Below are 21,969 nucleotides of genomic sequence, written 5' to 3'. Positions count from 1 at the left end.
TAGCTCATGCCTTAAACCTTGGAGAAGTGAATAAAATCCGGCGCTATCGAATTTCACTACTAAAGCTTGCTTTTGTTAGCCTAAGAGTAAATCAGGTTAATTACAAGGCTGTGCAGTGTTTCTCCCCGAAGCCATTATTTAATCCTTGCATTGTTGGCTAAACAAAGCAAGGAGCTTTTTTTTTCTCTCTCTCTGAGAGGAAGTTGCTGTAGCCTGCAGTTGAATCCATATTAGGCATAAACTAAATATAGAAATATAATCCAGGAGTGAAGTCACATTTGCTGTTGCCGCTGGATGACTTTCAGACTTTCCCTCTTTTTATTCTTTAATGGGTCCCATTTTACCATTTTAAGATCCAGAATTTGTTCCATTCTTTGTGGTTTTAAAAAACAAAAGTAAGTGTGTTTTAGGAAAACAGCTTGCCCGAAATAAAACTGAAGCATGCCTGAATTATAAATGTCTCTCCGGTATGCAAAGCTTTGGAGTCCTTGCCTTATAAGATGGTGTGCTGATTTACCAGGGTTATCCAGTATGCCTTATACAGGAAGTCCTCGACTTACAACCGTTCATTTAGTGACCGTTCAAAGTTACAATGGCACTGAAAGAAGTGACTTATGACCATTTTTCACAGTTATCTTTGTAGCATCCTCGTGGTCACCTGATCAAAATTCAGACGTTTGGCAACTGACTCATACTTACGACCATTGCTGTGTCTCAGGGTCACGTGATCCCCTTTTGCGACCGTCTGACAAGCAAAGTCTCAGTGGGGAAGCCAGATTCACTTAACCACCAGGTTACTAACTTATCAACTGCAGTGATTCACTTAACAACTGTGGCAAGAAAGATCATAAAATGGGCAAAACCCACTTGTCAAATGTCTCACTTGACAACAGAAATGTTGGGCTCATCTGTGGTCGTAAGCCGGGGACTACCTGTAATTGTCTAGAGATTAAACGTGGGTTTTACAGACTTTCTACTATCCGTTATTTATCTTACCGCTGTAATGTCATAAAGCTTTTTTTTTTATCATTTGCCTTTAAGCAACTGGTTATCAAGGACATTGAAATTGAAACTATTTGAACTTTTCAGTTTTAGCCAAGCATTTCATAAGCCGTAGGGATATATGGGGAAAATTCCATAGACAGTTGGCAGTCAAAAATGACAGCAGTTCTATATCTTTTGCGATATATTAACTAGTAAGAATTGTTCAGAGTTGGATTTTTTTGATCAGTATATCTTACTAATCTATATATATTGGTACTCTCGTGTCTGTAACATTTAACTAGGTGAAACAGTGCATCATAAAATGAGAATTTTTCAACCAAGGTACTTCCAATTGAGCATGCATCCCAAATCCGAGAGCCATGACAGAATACAAAGTGTGATAAAACATTTTCTGTGGTCAGCTGCTGCTGATGTTTGACTGTGCTATACAGTTCAACAAGGGCTGCTTTCAAGGCAGATGCTTTTCTCAATATCTCCCTGAATTTTTAAGAATTTTTCAAGTACATTAGAAGCTCTGCCCTTGTAGAAGGCTTTGAGGCATCTGATAAAGAAATATCTCTAAAACAATGACCCAACAACTCATGGTTTATCTAGTAACATTTTATTAATTAGTTAATCATAAAAACATTCCAAAAGCGTTGTTGTCATTGGGGCTGGAAGAATTATCCTGTAGGAATACTATTTGTGGTGGCAGTGGTGGGATTCAAATAGTTGAACAACCGGTTCTCTGTGTGGATGCCGCTCCAGGAAGTCCATTCTGGGCCTGGGCAACAAAAAATTAGCTACCGGTTCTGCCGAAGTGGTGCGAACTGGCTGAATCCCACCACTGTGTGGTGGTCATCCCAGTATATTATTAATTTATTAATTTATTATTAATTTAATTTCTATACCGCCCTTCTCCCGCAGGACTCAGGGCGGTGTATATATCTCTTTTAGTGGTGTTGCTTAAGACATTTTTTATGGTAAAGGCTTCATGGAAGGCCAAAAAAATGTTCAACTGTTTCAGCTGGATACCATATTGCAGCTGGAACTTTTGCGTACATCACTCTAAATTCTCAAGTCAGAACAAGGATATCAATCAAAATAAATACATTTTGCCCTAGTTTTACTAAAACACAGATAAATATAGCATGCTGACTCAACAGATTAACGTATTTGTTTAGGGGCCCAACAGCCATATGTTTTCTCCATGAGTTCATCCTGTTTACATTGAAATAGGCAGTGGTGAAAATCCTATGCAGTGGAAACCCCCTTCAATTGTATCTTGCACTCTTTTACACAAAGACATTTTCTAACTTGATCGCAAGATTGGCCGAAAGCGATAGTCTGTAGGAGGCGAGGAAGTGAAGACCTTCACCAGCTACCAGGCTCTTCCTGGCCTTGTCTGGGCTCAGAAGCTGAGCAAAATCAGGTCTAGTTAGGGCAGAGATAGGCAACCTTGGCTCTTTTATGACTCGTGGACTTCAACTCCCAGAATTCCTGAGCCAGCATGGCTCAGCTTGGAAACCTCGCTCTTTCCCCTCAGCGTGGCTGGCTCAGGAATTCTGGGAGTTGAAGTCCACGAGTCATAAAAGAGCCAAGGTTGCCTACCCCTGGGTTAGGGTCTTAATGGAAGATTAGGAAATATCGGTACCAGGCTATAGGCCAGTGGTGGCGAACCTATGGCACGCGTGCCAGTGGGAGCCCTCAGAGCCCTCTCTGTGGGCACATGTGCCTCACTCTTTGGCTACGTTTTCGCAGAAAAAAGCCATTTCTCAAGTCCCTTCCTAGCCAAAACAAGCCTCCGGAGCGAGCGCACTGTTTTCAGCTTTGAATTATATCAAATCTGACACCAGAAACAGACTAACAGATGACCTGAGTGCTGCATGTGTTGCTCTCAAACTTACAAAGTATAAGCCAAGGTTAGACAAATTATCAGCATGCATACAACAGCAAAAATCACATTAATTGTTCAAAAGCAGGCCAAATGCAAACTTTTACCGTTCAGTAAAAAGTTGTTGGTATCATTGAAAGCTGTGTTATTCTGTTTTTCTTTTAAGACAAAAGATGTTAATGTATGAGTTGTTTTTTCTAAACTAAAACCTCTGTATTCAGATTAAATTGCCATGTTGGCACTTTTTGATAAATAAGTGGGTTTGGGGTTGCAGTTTGGGCACTCGGTCTCTAAAAGGTTCGCCATCACTGCTAATAGGCTAAACTGCTTCTCTCTGCATCTGCCAAGAAAACTGCAAGGACATATCCATGAAGTCACACTTGGTTTGAGAACCAAGCTTGATTTGAGGGAGACTTCCCAGAAGTAACAGGGCAGTGGATTTTTTCCGTTCTTCCCTTTTCCTATAAAAGGCCAGCTGTCTTCTTAGGAGCCATATAGACACAGTGCAAGCAGTTGGACTGGTGGCAATTGGATATTTAGCTTTATCTAAACCAGTGGTTCTCAACTTTTTCTTCACCACAGACCCCCTTTAAATACCTTTTGTGGCCATGAACCATGCCCATGGACCCCTAAGAGTTAACTCAAGATTTAATCATAGCATTTCTTCAAGCTTTTGCGGACCCCCTGTGATGACATCGCCCCCCCCCCCCGAGATCCTCAAACCACAGGTCGAGAACTACTGATCTAAACAATCTCCCCCAAAGCTGTGTATCACTTTGATTCCGTCCAATAGCCTTATTCAGCCCAGTGTGGGTGTGTTGTGCATCTTGAGTTCCCTTAAGAATCATAATAAATAGTTTCCCCCCTAAATACGTTTCAGCCTTTGAAGAGTTGCAGCGCTTGTGAATAATTGAAGTGTCAGGGTGCCAATTAATTCTGTGGCTTTTTTTTTTTTAAGGAAGCCAGTTGGCTGGGTTAGAATGGGAGAATCCCTTTCTAACAGCAGTTTGCAAGCTTCTGCTCTCTTTGCAGTGAAGCCATATGGAAACTTGGGGTGGAAAGGGCATTTTGTGTCACTGCCAAGGCACATGCTGTACCAGCGTAGGAGAGCAAAGTTCTTGAACAAGAGCTCTTCAGGGCCCTTGCTAATGTGTAATATCGACTCCAAAGCTGTTTTTAAAGCAAACTTGACGGCAGGCAAGCAGTTTTGCAGTTTTAGAATCCATTTTACTTCAGCCCTGGAGAGTTTCATTGTGAGTCCAGTAGCACCAAAGGAGTCTGGCCCAATTGTTGCATTGTATGTTGGGTGCTGATGGACTCTGCAGCAGTGGCGAGCATTGGTTAGTTTCCTGATGCAGGTAAGCCTCGAAGTAAATTAGGCTTATGGGAGAGTTTCCTCACAGCCATCCAATGTGGTTGTACAGGTATTCCTTGACTTATGACTTAACGTTCAGCAACTGTTTGAAGTTACAACCAGCCCTTGACGTTCTCACTGTCCCAGCACCCCCTTGGTCATGTGATTGTGATTGGGGTGCCTGGCAATCGCTTCACATTTAGGGTGGGTTGTTGAGCACCCTGTGATCATGTGATCGCCATGTGAAGTATTAATACCGCTTTACAACGCCTTGGTAAGGCCACACTTGGAATACTGCATCCAGTTTTGGTCACCACGATGTAAAAAAGATGTTGAGACCCTAGAAAGAGTACAGAGAAGAGCAACAAAAATGATTAGGAGACTGGAGGCTAAAACATATAAGGAACGGCTGCTGCAGTATTCCAATATCTCAGGGGCTGCCCCAAAGAAGAGGGAGTCAAGCTATTTTCCAAGGCGCCTGAAGGCAGGACAAGAAGCAACAGATGGAAACTAATCAAGGAGAGAAGCAACCTAGAACTAAGGAGAAACTTCCTGACAGTTAGAACAATTAACCAGTAGAACAACCTGCCTCCAGAAGTGGTGAATGCTCCAACACTGGAAGTTTTTAAGAAGAGACTGGACAGCCATTTGTCCGAAATGGTATAGGGTTTCCTGCCTGAGCAGGGGGTTGGACTAGATGACCTCCAAGGTCCCTTCCAACATTATTCTTATTCTTATTCTTATTAAGCCGACAGGGAATATCACAAGCAGCTCCTGTCACTTTTTTCCCTCAGGAGCCCCACTGCATCCCACACATGCCCACATTCCCAAGTAATTGCTTGTGGCCTCTCCTTGCTTTATGATCCACACAGCCCTGAAATTATGACAGCAACTGGGATTGGCATGATTGCTGTCACTATGCGATGCAATCACGTGATGTACTTTATGACTACATGGTTTAGCAATGGAACTTCTGGTCCCCGTTGCCATCATAATTTGAGGACTACCATTCACCTTTGATTAGATGTAGCCCCTACATCTCAGACAATTTGCTTTCGCTGATGTACATCTTACCCTGTCAGTGTAAAAATATATTAAAGGCAACTTATTTTCAGTGACAAAAAAGGTCCCATCTGATAGTAAAATCAATATCAAAGATAAAAAAATGGTTAAAGATTAGTCTACACCAGGGCTCTTCAAACATGGCCCTTTTATGACTTGTGGACTTCAACTCCCAGAATTCCTCAGCCAGGCACGCTGGCTGAGGAACCCTGGGAGTTGAAGTCCACAAGTCCTAAAAGGGCCAAGTTTGAAGACCCGGGTTCTACGCTCATGTAAGTGTTTCAGTTGGTTTCACAAAGAGACCTGCATAAAATGCAGTATCATACAGGTACTCCCCTGGACTGCAAGGCGATCCAACCGGTCAGTCCTAGAGGAGATCAACCCCGCCTGCTCTTTAGAAGGCCAGATCCTGACGCTGAAACTCAAGTACTTTGGCCACCTAATGAGAAGGGAGGACTCACTGGAGAAGAGCCTGATGCTGGGAAAGATGGAGGGCAAGAGAAGAAGGGGACGACAGAGAAGGAGGTGGCTGGATGGAGTCACTGAAGCAGGAGGTGTGAGCTTAAATGGACTCCAGAAGATGGTAGAGGACAGGAAGGCCTGGAGAAACATTGGGGTCCATGGGGCCGCAATGGGTCGGACACGACTTCGCAACTAACAATAACAACAGGTACCCCTCGACTTACAACCAAAATTGAGCCCAAAATATCCATTGCTAAGCGAGACAATTGCTAAGTGAATTTTGCCCCATTTTACGACCTTTCCTGTCGCGGTTGTTAAGTGAATCGCTGCGGTTGTTAAGTTAGTAACACCGTTGTTAAGTGAATCTGGCTCTCGCATTGTCTATGCTTGTCAGAAAGTCACAAAAGGGGATCACATGACCCGAGGACACTGCAACGGTCATGAATATGAGTCAGTAGCCAAGCCTCTGGATTTTGATCCTGGAGTGCTGCAATGGTCGTAAGTGTGAAAAACAATTATGAGCCAGTTTTTTCAATGCTGTTGTAACTGCGAACGGTAACTAAAACAAACTGTTGTAAGTCACAAAGACCAGCGGTAGTCTAATTTGAATGCAACTTGAGCATGCTTGGCTTTCCCAGAAAAAGTTCATGGAAGACATTAGTGGTCACTGTTTCCAAAGAACTGTAAAAATGCTTTTTCAGCAGTACCTCCCAAGATGCAGGCAAGTTGCTTTTTAAGGGGAAAACAGCCTGTATATAATAGCAAAGATCCACAATCTGGTCATTGAGGTGCCACAAGAATATTTCCACATTGCTTGGATTAAATTTGAGGTGTTTGCCTCCTCCTCCTCCTCCTCCTCCTCCAGATGTGATTGATGTATGTGAATTCACCCTTTACTTGATTTTTTTGTTTTACTTTGTTCCAGATCACTTTTAGCTTACCCACCCCCTTGAATGGCTTTTTGCGATCTTACAATTTCAAATCCCAGTAGTTAAATTTCCTTTTTCAAAACAGCTGCCTTTGTGGCATTGTGTCTGCTGGCATGCAAGCTCCATTTAGGCCCTAATATGTGGTTAAACAGTATCTTGAACATAAAAGCTGTTTTTCTGACTGCATTAAGTATTAACTTCAACTTTGGAAACTAAGAGGAATGAATAAGAACCCTACGGTAAATCAGATTTTCAGAAAGCTGAAACTTGGCAAGCATTTTTTTCTAACATTTGTAAGTCTCCCTGGGTCTGGCCAACTGTTTCTCTCCAAGGACTGACTCACTCTTACTCCACCTTCTTCCATCCTACAGTTTTGCAACAAACTTCTTTGAGATTCAACAGCATTGACCTAATCCACCAAGGATTTCTACTTTTGTCCTTTAAAAGATCTACTGACTTCATTGGAAGAAGCAAAGGAAAGAGCAGCATTTTCAAAGAACTGGCTGTAGAAATAAAAAGTTTAAATTGGCAGAGTCAGATTTGTTTGAAATCCAAGTCTGTAGTCTGAGTTGGTGCCTATAATTATATTTCTAAAAGAGCCACCGGCTTTGGATTACAATCGATTACAATAAAAGATGCTTTGATCTGATGCAATAAAATTTCACTGCCCTTGTCTCTTTTCTGGCTACAGGACCCAGACAGAGGAAAAACCCATTACTCTGTAGAATTGGTCCTTTGCAAAGTACAGTGGTATGAAGGTGTGGAATTATTTCTGTTAAGATTCGGAGGTAGTTGATACTATTTCTGATGGTATTTATTTTTATGTACAGTAAAGCTGCTTAGGAAGATAATTTAGACAAGTTGTTGTTGTTGTTAGTTGCGAAGTCGTGTCCAACCTGTCGCAACCCGATGGACAACGTTCCTCCAGGCCTTCCTGTCCTCTACCATCTTTAAGATCACGCCTGCTGCTTCAGTGACTCCATCCAGCCACCTCATCCTCTGTCGTCCCCTTCTTCTCTTGCCCTCCATCTTTCCCAGCATCAGGCTCTTCTCCAGTGAACTTTTATGTACAGTAAAGGTGCTTAGGAAGGTAATTTAGACAAGTACTGATCGCTATTGATGATGATATTTAGGTCTTTATTCCTCTTGTTAGTTAATTCAGGTGAGGAACCTGAAGGGTTAAATAGAATCTGGAGTCAATGTGGACCAGGTGAGGACTAAGAGTTCACAAGTTATGTGAGTGGTGGTTCTGCTGGTAGAGAAAGAATTTTGATAATAATCTCACTGGTTAGAAATTTTAGGCTCTTGAATAGCCCTTTTGGCTACAGAGATTTGTAGATTTGCCCATCTGAAGTGCTAGTTTGATTTGCAATACAGGTAGTCCTCGATTTACAACAGTTCATTTAGTGACTGTTCAAAGTTACAACAGCACTGAAAAAAGTGACTTATGACCATTTTTCACACTTACGACCGTTGCGACATACCCATGATAGAAATTGAGACAGTGGGCAACTGGCTCCCATTTTTGACAGTCACACAACGTCCCAGGGTCATGCGATCACCTTGTGCGGCCTTCTGACAAGCAAAGTCAATGGGGAAGCCAGATTCACTTAACAACCATTTTACTAGCTTAACAATTGCAGAGATTCACTTAACAACTGTGGCAAGCAAGGTCATAAAATGGGGCAAAACTCACTTAACAAATGTCTCACCTTGCGACAGAAACTTGGGGCTCAATTGTGGTTGTAAGGCAAGAACTACCTGTATTGGTTTAATGTTTTGGCATTTTAACATGTTCTGTCTGCCTATCTCCCGTCAGTATTATAATCTGATATCACAACACATATTTGTGTAGAGTGTGTATTTAAAAAATGTTCTTAACCAAATCCTACTTCTAACTTAACTTGCTTTAAGGTCAAATCGGTCAACGATGCAATGACAAGTGTTAATTAAATCTGCAAGAATTTCTATGCTTCAGCAGGGATGATACTCAGCTCTTGAGAAATACTTTCCACCCTCTTATCAAATGCCTTGGAACACACCCTGGTTTATTCATGCTGAATTTAAGCCTCGCATTAAAAAAAAATAAATCTTTGTTGAGCTGGATTATGCAAAAGAGAGCTCTTCAGACATGATTTGAGTTCTCCTATTTCAGGGGTAGGCAACCTTGGCTCTTTTATGACTCGTGGACTTCAACTCCCAGAATTCCTGAGCTAGCTGTGCTGGCTCAGGAATTCTGGGAGTTGAAGTCCACCAGTCATGAAGGGGCCATAGTTCCCCCATGCTGGCTGAGGAATTCTGGGAGTTGAAGTCCACGAGTCATAAAAGAGCCAAGGTTGCCTACCCCTGTCCTATTTAATTGGCAACTGCAGATTTGCCCAGTGTTGTATAAACAACTTAGAGTTTTCATTCACTCTTTATACTTGCGCCCTAATTTTTGTTGTATTTGCATCCAGTGTTTCTTTTCTCTTACAAAATCCAGTCAGTCCTCTTTAAGATCTTTCAGTAACTGCCTTCAATACTTCTCAGGCTGCCTAAGACGGTGGCATGGTTTTGTTTAATCAAATCGAATCGAATCGTACTAAGGAAAAAGATAATTAGCTTTACAAATTGAAGTCAAGAAGTTGCAGGGCTGAGTCCTTTTTTGAGCATTGAAGCTAATTTTTGTTGTCATTCTTGTAGCCTCCTTCACGCAGGGTCCGCTCAGAATAACGTAAAAGACCAGTTTAAAGCAAAGAATACAAATTAGGGAAAAATGGGTTTTTCAGACATTGTGTATAGCACTACAGTGGCTTCCTGGAGACATCGTATCCGGAATTAGATTGGGTTGTATTTTGGATTCAGGCAATTGTTTTGGTAAAGTGGCATTTCCACTTCCTTCTGAAACATTGCCTTGTAAGTTAAATAAAAAGCAGATGCCTGCGTTGATTTATTTTTGTTCTTGAAAACTGTTTTTAGTGCGAGAGTATGGAGTATAAACAACGTAGGCCAGTCCAATTACAGCACTAAACTCTGCTTTTCTTCCTTAGAGGATTAATCCTAAATAGATACTGCATTTTGTGTCCTCTTTTCTCTGAGAGCTTAAGAGTGCACAGGTATCTCCCTTCATTTTACCACCCCTTCCCTCCCCCCATGACCCCCCCCACCAAAATCCCTAGGTTGGAGTGAGAGATTTTAGGAGAGTTTATGCACTGGAGACAAATTCCTTGTGTATCCAGTCACACTTGGCCAATAAAGAATATTCTGTTCAATGTTCTATTCTGTACTCTGTCGTCGTAATAATAATAATAATAATAATAATAATAATAATAATAATAATAATAATAATAATAATAATAATAATAATAATAATAATAATAANCAGTCTCTTCTTAAAAACTTCCAGTGTTGGAGCCTTCACCGCTTCTGGAGGCAGGTTGTTCCACTGGTTAATTGTTCTCACTGTCAGGAAGTTTCTCCTTAGTTCTAGGTTGCTTCTCTCCTTGGTTAGTTTCCATCCGTTGCTTCTTGTCCTGCCTTCAGGCGCTTTGGAGAACAGCTTGACTCCCTCTTCTTTGGGGCAGCCCCTGAGATACTGGAAGACTGCTATCATGTCCCCCCTCGTCCTTCTCTTCATTAAACTAGACATACCCAATTCCAGAAACCATTCCTTATATGTTTTAGTCTCCAGTCCCCTGATCATCTTTTTTGCTCTTCTCTGCACTCTTTCTAGAGTCTCAACATCTTTTTTACATCGTGGTGACCAAAACTGGATGCTGTATTCCAAGTGTGGCCTTAGCAAGGCATTGTAAAGTGGTATTAATACTTCACGTGATCTTGATTCTATCCCTCTGTTAATGCAGCCTAGCACTGTGTTGGCTTTTTTGGCAGCTGCAGCACACGGCTGGCTCATTTCTAAGGGATTGTCCACTAGGACTCCGAGGTCCCTCTCACAGTTACTACTATTGAGCAAGGTACCCTCTATACTATACCTGTACATTTGGTTTTTCTTGCCTAAATGTAGAACCTTACTTTTTTCCACCATTGAATTTCATTTTGTTAGATAGCGCCCATTGTTCAAGTCTGTTCAGGCCTTAGTTTAGTCCCCCAGTGAGCTTTGTAGTCAAGTTGAGACTGAAATTCGGGTCTCTCCATTTTTAGTTCTTATCCATTGTGCTACATTGATTGCTTACTATGGAGGGATATTACTTGCCCCAACTCTATAAATCTCCTCTGTTGTTGTCATTTTCTTCTCCTTCTGACTCTCCTCTCTATCCTGTGTGCTTGGATACCAGCTGTTGCCCTGTCTTGAACTAGATCTATCGGTAAGAAAAGTCCTTGGTTAATGAGCAAAAACCACCATTGGATGACTCATTTCATTATGGAGTTTCAGCCACCCCTGCTTCTTTGAGCGTTCATGTTTTTTCTTAATTCTCAGGGTGGGGTGGAACAGCCTATTTTCGTTTTGAAGCTGTGTGGCTGAAATGTTGTGCTGCCTACAAACTTCTCTTGGTGGTTCTGCTTACGTCAGACTGGAAGCAGAGCGGAGGGTATGTTTCTCGGTCGGTGTTTGCATTGCTTCAAAACTACTTAGAAAATTCGCTCCTTAATTTGTGTTTGCTTCCCACACGTTTTGGATTCTTCAGAACGTTTTACATTGGTGTTAATCACTTCTGCCCATTATGTGTAATCCTGGTTTTCAAAAGTCAGTGCGGAAAGGCCAGTGTTGTGTAATAACGTATGACATGAGAACTAGGATATTCACATTTAAGTCTCCTCTCGGCTGAGCAACTCCTTAGATCAGGGGTCCCCAACTTTGGCAACTTTAAGACTTGTGGGCTTCAACTCCCAGAATTCCTCAGCCAGCTATGCTGGCTGGGGAATTCTGGGAGTTGAAGTCCACAGGTCTTAAAGTTGCTAAGGTTGGGGACCCCTGCCTTAAATGTTTTTGGACCTGTATCTCAGTACAATCAACCTCACAATAGCCAAGGCTTTGACAGCATCAAAGATGGGATGCATCAGGCATTTAGGCCAAATTATTTTAATCAGTCCTTACCCCTCTAGAAGTTTATAGCCTCTGCTAATCTAAAACCTATCAGAGTGCGATCTGCTCACAAAATTGACTTACAAAAAGCACCTTTACTTTCAGATCAGTAATTCCAGCCAAACAAAATACGACTTGCAATGCATTTTTGTGTTGCATGTAACTGGGATCAGTTACTCTTTGGGACTAGTTCATTGTCATGGCTGGATATGAAATTCGGAGGCAGTTATTCTGTTAGTCTGTTATTTTGTTATTCTGTTACATGGTTATTCTCTTATTCCTACTGGACATGTCAGCCTGAACATTGAAAGTTTGTCTATGTCTGTCTGTCTCTATGCAGTTTATATTATTATTATTATTATTATTATTATTATTATTATTATTATTATTATTATTATTATTATTATTATTATTATTATTATTATTATTATTATATAACTGCCCATCTCACAAGCAAGTTGTTTAGAGTTGATTATATGTGACCATCTACAGTAGTGGGCAAAATTGTGGAAATCTTTTGGGGAAAGTGTACATTAGAAATGCCACCTTTGGTTAACTTTCCACCAATTTTTCTTCTAATTTCTTTATAACTGTAGCCTTGTTCACTTAATAATACTATTTTGCATCGCTTTCTGGGCAACCAGTCAACTCTTTGCACCATTGCTTTAATTTTATTACGTTTTACAAGCTCACTAAGTGAAAGAACACAAAAAAAACCCCCAACCAACTTGATAGCGATCACATAACACACTGACAAATGTCCTCCTCTCAGCTTCAATACATGACATCAATCACTGAATCCTACTGTGATCTGATTGGCTCATGGCCAAAACAAGATGACACCTGATTGGCTCTCTAAACACTCATGCTCATGGGCTACAATCAGATGAAGGAAAGCTACCTGATATCAACCTAAGCAAGTTGTGCTTCCTTTTTCTGGTTATTTGGCTATAACTTTTCATAGAATACAGTACAGATAATTGAACAAACTATGTTGCATTACATTCTTGATTAAATTATCTTTCCATTGATATATAATTTTATGGTACTACTCCCCCCCAAAAAGTGGTGTTATTAGCCATCAAACCTCAAAAATACACTTTTCCCAAAAGGTTTCCACAATTATGGCCACTACTGTAGATTTTTTTTTCATGATGATCTCTTACTAATCAGAGCCTTTCGGTCTTCCAGTGGCGCACCCATAAACTGCTGTGATGGATTTCATCCACCTTGCTGTTGGACACCCTTCTCTCTTCCTTCTTTCCCAGCACTAGAGCTTTTTCCAGAGAGCTAGGTCTTTGTATAATGTATCTGGATCATTTGAGCCTCGTTATTTGTGCCTCAAGTGAGAACTCCGAGTTGTAAGTCTGTGTGGTGATTTGTTCGTGACCCATTTGTTATGAGTCAGGAGTCTTCTTCAACACCATAGTTCAAAAATGTCAATATTCTTTCCCTCCCCCCCCCAAAATCCAACTTTTACTTCCATAAAGTATCACAGGGAATACCATAGCTTGTTTTTTCCGATCTTTGTAGGTATGGACACAGCCATATCTACTTGTCACTGGCAGAATTAACTCCACAGACGAATCATGCAAAATTACTTTATTATCAGGTATCCTCAAGATCAGGGGTGTCAAACTCAATTTCATTGAGGGCCGCATCAGCATTGTGGTTGCCCTTGGGGGGCCGGGTGGGTGTGGCCTACTGGGTGGATGTGGACGGAGTGGTTGTGGCCTATTGGGTGGGCATGGCCAGTTCTACATCGTTCGCATCAAGGATGCCTGTGGGGGCCTGGGCAGGAGTGGGACAGATTTAAAGGTCTCTGGCAGAAGGGGGTGGGACCGGGGCAAGTGCCATGACATGGTCCACTGGAGGAGCCTCACTGCCTGCTGAACCCCTCCACCGCAGCCCATCAAGCTGGATATGTGAAGCAGGCAAAGGCCATTTGGTGGCCACTTCCAGGCGATGGTCCATTTCTTCATTCCTCACAAAGGGTGACACCTCCCCAGCATGCACCCAGGCGGCGGGGCTGACACAGGAGGGGCTGGTTCCTCGCTGTTTCCAGACGGCCTTGTAGAGCTAAGACTGAATATGTTTCAGCATAGATGGCCACCACAAAATTGTACATTGGCTCCCGGCCAGCCTGGACCAGGGCCAAGGCAGTGGGGCTGTTCCCTCATTGTTTCCAGGATGGCTTCGCGGGCCGCATGAAACCACTTCGCGGGCCGCATCCGGCCCCCGGGCCTTGTGTTTGACATGTCTGCTCAAGATATTAACTCACAGTTATTGTAGAGGTTCTTCTGAAATGCAGATTGTAATCTGGACCCATAGATTTCTCCATTCTAACAGAGCTCCCAACCCTCGTGGCTAGGATTCATGGAGAGATTGTAGATTGGCACGTAAACAGGATATCCTGTAATAAAAACACAAGACCCTCCCAGTGGCCAATCCTAACACAGATATAACCAGGTAACAAACTACATTACCCAGAAGGCTATCCCTTAAGGGGACAGTTCTTAATTCCTAAGCTAGCTATGTACTCTGACCAGCACAATATCCACATTCAGACAGCACCTGAATGTTTTTTTCCAAGGCCTTGCTTGATTGTTCTACAAATTGCTAGGCAGTGGTGTTTTTCTTGATTGCTTGTTCCTTTACTGTTGATGGTTGATCCTAAAAGGCAGAAGCTATCCACCACTTCAGCTTCTTCATTGTCAGGTCTAAGGCTGTTGTTCTACCTGTTGTCATGAATTTGGTCTTCTTTACATTTATAACATATAAATCAATTTATAATATATTTACTGTTAGTCCCATATTTTCACTAAGCTGCTTGATTGAATTTATTGCTAGAGCTTGCAGATCCTTTCCATTAGCGTCATCCACATAATACAGGTTATTGATGTTTCTGCCTCCAGTTTTAAAACCATGCTCATCCTGTTTCTACCCAGCTTATCTTAATGTAGATCTTGCATAAAGGTTGAGTAGCGAAGAGGAGAGTATCAAGCATATAGATTTTAAAATAGTCCATCAGAAATTACCCTGGCTAGCGCAGGAAGAGAGACTGTAGCGTGATGGTACACTAATATTATCCTTTTATTATCCCAGCCATATAAATACAGAAGCAGACACTAAATATTGGCAGACTATTGGATGGAGCTTGTGGTTTCTGAACTGGCGTACAGAAAAATTGACTCTCCTGTTATTCAAATCTCTGTGATACGTGCCAAGTCAATGCTTTTATAGAGGGTTAAGTCCTGGATAATAGTCTTTCTACCAGCAGCTGAGCTAGCACTAAAATTTGTTTATGTGGTTTAATAATTATTTAATCAACAATGTATTATTTCAGGGAAAAGAGTAGTGTACTGTAGTCTTCCGACTAGGTCACCTATAATATTTCCACTGTTTCCCTTCCTCATTGGTGTGTGGCTTGACTTCTTTCTTTGACACTTCTAAACAATCGTACAGAATTTGTCAAGCAAACACATCTAACTGCTTCATTTTTCCTGTAAACGGTCACTTTAGAGCAGGGGTCTTCAAACTTGGCCCTTTTGGGACTGGTGGACTTCAACTCCCAGAATTCCTCAGCCAGCCTCCATTTTGTTTGTTAGATTTAAGACAGGGGTCTTCAAACTTGGCCCTTTTAGGACTTGTGGACTTCAACTCCCAGAATTCCTCAGCCAGTGTGCCTGGCTGAGGAATTCTGGGAGTTGAAGTCCACAAGTCCTAAAAGGGCCAAGTTTGAAGAGCCCTGCTTTAGAGTTTTATATATTTTGTACAACAAACTGCTATGTCATTGTAAGGTGGAAAGCTGTGCCTGAAGTTTTTGATCATTTCCTATGTGAACATAAGAGGGGGAATCTGGTTTGCCTGATTAAAGCAATAAGTGTCTCCCATTCAAATATATAGCCATATAATGTCAGAGCCATTGTTTAAAAACTCTTGTTTCAGAAGCATATGCCTGTACCATGGGATGCTCAGACATTGCAGCATGTTTGTAAACACTTTTATGGGAAATTTGTGGTAGCGGTTGCTGCCATTGTGTAACAGGGTAAAGAATTTCTACCAAACTCAAGACTCTTTACTGTGTATTTATAACTTGTCAGGTGCTGTAAAGGATTGTAGAACTGGTCTTGGCACGCTGGCTGAGGAATTCTGGGAGTTGAAGTCCACCAGTCCTAAAAGGGCCAAGTTTGAAGACCCCTGCTCTAAAGTGACCGTTTACAGGAAAAATGAAGCAGTTAGATGTGTTTGCTTGACAAATTCTGTACGCTAGTTTAGAAGTGTCAAAGAAAGAAGTCAAGCCACACACCAATGAGGAAGGGAAACAGTGGAAATATTATAGCAGTGTTTCTCAACCTTAGGAAACTTTTAAGATGTCTGGACTTCAACTCCCAGAATTCCCCAGTCAGCATGCTGGCTGGGGATTTCTGGGAGTTGAAGTCCACAGGTCTTAAAGTTGCCAAGGTTGAGTAACGCTGGACAGAGAGTGAAAGGAGCATGAGGAAGGACTTAAAATAGCCCTGTTTTGATTTTGTTTGGTCAATGATGGGGCGGAAAGAATTTCTGATAGCCTTTCAAGAATCTGTTCAGAACAATAAAGCAGCATTCCTGGAATCAGTTTCAAAAGCCAGGCCAGGTTACTTCTGCTTTTCCCTTAAGGTGAAGTTATTTTGTGTTTCTTACATTTTCCTCAAGCTCAGCTACTTATTCTTTTATGGGTAGTCCCAAGCTGTTACCTTTCTCAGCTTAACTTATCCCGTTTGGTTATTTGGGGGATGATTAGAAGAGGGAACATGAGGTGTGTGCTACCTCAAGTTCTTGATGGAAAAACTGTACATAAATCAAACTAGTGTTACGAATGAAGGCAAATATATGTGTCCCAGAATAATGATGCGAGATCAAATTATGGGTCGATCACCGGGACCAGAGATCCCTGGTGTCGGTGACCAGCCAAAAAGTCGATCTCGCAAACTAATATTGTATCACGCACGGTGCCAGGAGTGAACATCAGGACCACATATTAAATTCCAATTAAACTAATCATGCCAGTGCACCACAATCTATTAATGGTTAGTGCTATCTTGGCTGAGAATCAACAGAATTCAAGAAAGATTGAACTTAGTTCATTTGTGGCTATGTAGAAGTTCTAGGCTGATTCCTGTTTTGACTCTGCCCCCATGCTCTTCCTCTTCTCCTACACATGGGCACCGGGTCCTTCTCATTTTGTGATGCTTGAGGCAAAAGTGAGAGGGCTCTGCTTCTTGTTCAGCTGGCTGTCTAGTCCAGGGCTTTTCAACCACCTGTGGTACATTGGCACCTGGTATGTGACCATCCTAGAAAAGTGATAGCAGGGGAGGGGAATGAGCTGAACCGGTGGCAGCACCGCACAAGCCTGAGCGAGAGATGGCTGGAGCTGCAGGGCTGTCAGGGCTCAGCGGAAACGCCAGATTCAGCGCTTCTTCGGGGCTGTCAGGGCTCAGTGGAAGCGCCAGGATCAGCGCCAGGCTTCAGCTGGAGCTCAGCACTGATCCTGGTGCTTCTGCTGAGCCCTGAAGAAGCGCCGATCAGCTGGAATGTTGCAGCATCTCCAGGGTCTTGTGATTTACATTCAGATGCTTGGCAACTGATTCATATTTATGACGGTCACAGTGTCCCAGGGTCATATGAAGTGAACAAAACCTGCTTCAACCACCCAGCAGAACGGGGGGAATAGAAACCAAACACACACCCCACTCCACCCCCCACTGCCAATCCTCAACAGAAATGCTCACAACAATGAAAACCTCGGATAGGAGAAAGAGTGCGGCCGGGCGGGCAGGCAGGTGTCTTGCTCGGCTGTGGCTTGGGGGGCACTTTTTTCAGTGCCATTGTAACTTCAAACAGTCATTAAGTGAACTGTTGTAAGTCGAGGATTACCTGTATTTTATCACTTTTTTCCTTTTTTGGGGGGGGGGTCATCAAGTTTTTGACACCTTGCTAGGCAACTGGTGGTACCCGGATATTGCCATAACCTGAAAGTGGCACAATGGGTGAAAAGGTTGAAAAGCCCTGATCTAGTCCAATGAAAGGGAACAGTTTGGCATGGCTTGTCCATTTTTTACTAATGTCTTTTTCCCCTTTTTCCACAGGCTGGCAGTGACGGCGAAAGCATAGGCAACTGCCCCTTCTCTCAGAGGCTCTTCATGATACTCTGGCTCAAAGGAGTAGTATTCAGCGTCACAACGGTTGACTTGAAAAGGTAAGGAACTTGCTCTTCTTAGGAACCTCTTACTATGCAGGTAGTCCTTGATTATGACCACAGTTGAGCCCAAAATGTCTGTTGCTAACAGTTGTTCGGCGGGTTTTGCCCCATATTTTTTTTCTTGCCACAGTTGTCAAGTGAACCACTGCAGTTAAGTTTAGTAACACGGTTGTTGAATGAACCTGGCTTCCCCGTTGACTTTGCTTGTCCGAAGGTCGCAAAAGGGGATCACGTGACCCCAGGGCACGGCAACCGTCATAAATATGAACCGGTTTCCAAGCATCCAAATTTTGATCACGTGACCATGGGGATGCTACAACAGTTGCAAGTATGAAAAGCAGTCGTAAGTCCCTTTTTTCAGTGCCATTGTAATTTTGAACCATCACTAAATGAATGGTTGTAAGTCAAGGTTGTGTCTGGTGGCCTGTGACAGTTTTAAGTATTTCCTTGAGTTGTAATATGTGGTGACATGATTGCGGGATGCTGCAAACCGTCACCAACGCTGCCTGCTTGCTGAAAGACCTAAGTGCAGTTCCCCATTAAGAGGCACTATTGATTAGCCCAGATAATAGAGATGATGGACTTGAGCTAACAAAGGATACTCTATTATTAAGGTGGTGATGCACAAGGGCCGTGGTGGCGAACCTGTGGCACGCAGAGCCCTCTCTATGGGCATGGGCACCGTCGCCCCAGTCCTAGGCCTTCATCTGGGTTTTATAAAACCTTTTCACTTTAGGGGTCTGCCGCCGTGTGCAAAAAAAAAAAAAAGGTTCAATCAATTTCAACTTCTCGCGGGGAAAAAAAGATTTTGCAAAGTTGGAATTGATTGATTGAACTTTTTAGTCCCACCCAGTTTGCCATTACCACCACAGCCACGCCCACCCAATGGGCCATGCCCATCCAACTGGCCACACCCACCCAATGGCCACGCCCACCCGGCACCCGACGATACATAAGTGGGTTTTGGGTTGCAGTTTGGGCACTCGGTCTCTAAAAGGTTCGCCATCACTGTACTAGGGTGAGAAATAGAAAACGTTTACGAAATAGAATAAGAATATATTTAAGTAAGTCATATGCCCATTTTAGACATTATAATTTTTATGAAGTGAGACAAAGGAAATTTGGGTTACCCGAAAGTCAAATACTATGGATATTAAAGGTTAAATTGGAGTACTGTAATCAAAAACTAAAAATTAGGTAAAACTTAATAACAGGATATGGATTGTTTATGAAGATCTATTAATATATATATAAGCAAAAATGTATTGATAAAGGTGATAATGAAGTTTTCACTGAGTTTGATACAATTAGAAATTTACTAGCTTAAATACGATGTAGCAAATGTTAAGGGAAACAGAGAAGAAACATTTGATGATGTAACCTGAGATATGTACTAAAGATTTTGTTATTGAACTATTGATTAACCTAATCACCACGTTGCCTTCCAAATACTCAAATGCAAAACTGGAAAACCAATAAAATATTATATAAAAAAAAGAGGCACTCTTTTTTTACAAAGGGCATAGCAATCACCAGTGGATCCCACTGAGGCTTATAGGCTAGGGCAGGGGTCTTCAAACCTGGCCCTTTTATGACTTGTAGACTTCAACTCCCAGAATTCCTCAGCCAGGCACGCGTGCCTGGCTGAGGAATTCTGGGAGTTGAAGTCCACAAGTCATAAAAGGGCCAAGTTTGAAGACCCCTGGGCTAGGGCAATCTTAATGGCACCTCAATTAACTACTCCAGGTTAATGTCACTCCCAAGCTCTACCTCAGTAGTTTCTTAGCAGGGTGTAAGTGGTTTCAGTAGACGCCACTCTCACGTTGTCTGCTGTGTTGCTTATTTTGAAGTTTGCAGCTTGGCAGGATTCCCGTTCCCTCCCCGAGCCTCCCCAATCTATGCAGTACCTACTGTGGTATCCAAAAGGAGTTTGGGCAGCCTTCGTCTCTTCTTTTTCTTCTACCAGGTCACTTTCAAAGCAGATTGTCCCAAAAGCAAGCCAGTTCTTCCTCTTCTCCCCTGCCGAACGGATACTGGGGTTCGCTAATTCATCTCGCACACTGAAGCATGAAAGGAGCAGATTAATAAATGTAGTGTTGGACAATGGTTCCATCCGTGGGGCCATTACTCTTTTGATAGCAGGTCCGTTTATGCCACATAGAATTTTCCCAGGAAGCCGAGAGTAAAGGGAAAGACTCTTAATCGATGGAGGCGGTCTGTCCAATTACTGCACTGCTGATACCATGAACTCCATCAAAAAGATTTAAAAAATGCCACCCACTAAATGGACATGAACCCAGCATATCCGCAGTGCTGTTTCTCTCCCTTTTCATGGAATGAGAAAAGAGGTGGAGGAGATACAGGTTTTTCTTTCATCCTTCTTTGGGGCTGATGATGGAGCTAAAACATATAAGGAATGGTTGCTGGAATTGGGTATGTCTAGTTTAATGGTCACCACAATGTAAAAAAGATGTTGAGACTCTAGAAAGAGTACAGAGAAGAGCAACAAAGATGATTAGGGGACTGGAGGCTAAAACATATAAGGAACGGCTGCTGGAATTGGGTATGTCTAGTTTAATGAAGAGAAGGATGAGGGGGGACATGATAGCAGTCTTCCAATATCTCAGGGGCTGCCCCAAAGAAGAGGGAGTCAAGCTATTCTCCAAGGTGCCTGAAGGCAGGACAAGAAGCAACGGATGGAAACTAATCAAGGAGAGAAGCAACCTGGAACTAAGGAGAAATTTTTTGACAGTGAGAACAATTAACCAGTGGAACGACCTGCCTCCAGAAGCTGTGAATTCTCCAACCCTGGAAATTTTTAAGAAGAGATTGGACAGTCATTTTGTCTGAAATCATATTGGGTTTCCTGCCTGAGCAGGGGGTTGGACTAGATGACTTCCAGGGTCCCTTCCATCATCATCATCATCATCATCATCATCATCATCATCATCATCACCACCACCACCACCACCACTTGGATCTTAGTCGGTATAATAATTATTCCCATTTCCTTAAAAGGGAAAATTGATTTCCCCCCTTCTGTTAGGGCATAAAAGTGGAGTTTTAACATAGCCACTATAGGTCAGCAGTGCATCTTCCTCACCCATGTCGCCATAGAACATGGCAATAATATGCAAGTTCCTCTATTACATATTTGCAGAGACCCGGGTGAATTACTGTAGCATATACACAGCTCCTACCAGTTGAAAAGTTCACAGCTAAGGAATTGTGAAACACAGGAAAAATGTTATCAATTTACATACTCTTCCGCGACCTCCATTTTCCTGCGTTACCCTCTTTTTATATATTATTCTGGGCTAACAAGAGGATGCTTGCAGCTCTGTTAAGGACACAAGCAAAACTGCATGCAGGCTAAATGGGGACGTACGAGCCCTTTGCCAAGGGCTCATATTTTTTCCGCAACTGCTAAAGACAGAGGTTTCATTCTTTTTCCATCTTCAGGAATGCAGCTTGAGTCTATATGCGGGAATTGGACGGCCTTTATTGGACCGAGTAAGGCTGCAGCATCTAGCATGTTTGGGAATATAAAGCCCGATTTTTGGACTCGGAAGGATTCTTGGCTAAAAGGCGGATGGAGGAACTGAGCCAGTGGTTTTCAGACGTTCTTTTTGAGAAGTCTGGAGTAAAGACAAGGATAGAAAAAGCCCGAACAGCATTCTTCAAAATGAAAAAGGTCTTCTGCAGTCACGACATAAGCCTAAGACTGAAAATCAGGCTTGTCAGATGCTATATTTTTTCCTATCCTGCTCTATGGAGTAGAGAGTCGGTCTCTGACAGAAGGCCACCTGAAGAGACTAGAAGCATTTGAAATGTGGATTTACAGGCGGCTGTTACGTATAAGCTGGGTTGACAAAATCAGAAATGAGGAGGGGATAAGCCGCCTGGGAAAGCCAAGAGAAATCATCAAAACAATTAAAAAACGAAAATTAGAATATTTCGGACATGTGATGCAACACCCAGAAAAATACGGCATACTCCATTTAACCCTCCAGGGAAAGA

At 42.4% G+C, this 21,969-nt stretch overlaps 1 protein-coding gene across 1 annotated transcript in view; it reads left to right on the top strand.

Moving 5' to 3' along the window:
* The window catches only part of CLIC4 (chloride intracellular channel 4), a 57,116-nt gene that overhangs the window by 12,707 nt on the left and 22,440 nt on the right, over positions 1-21,969 (top strand). The window contains exon 2 of the mRNA XM_015820297.1: positions 17,837-17,946. Within this exon, the coding sequence (XP_015675783.1) occupies positions 17,837-17,946 (110 nt within the window). The remainder of the gene's footprint in view (positions 1-17,836; positions 17,947-21,969) is intronic.

Source organism: Protobothrops mucrosquamatus, unplaced genomic scaffold (genome assembly GCF_001527695.2).
Source record: "Protobothrops mucrosquamatus isolate PMUCROS unplaced genomic scaffold, P.Mucros_1.0 scaffold1114, whole genome shotgun sequence".
Classification (NCBI taxonomy): domain Eukaryota; kingdom Metazoa; phylum Chordata; class Lepidosauria; order Squamata; family Viperidae; genus Protobothrops; species Protobothrops mucrosquamatus.
This window is presented reverse-complemented; position numbering and strand designations above follow the sequence as displayed.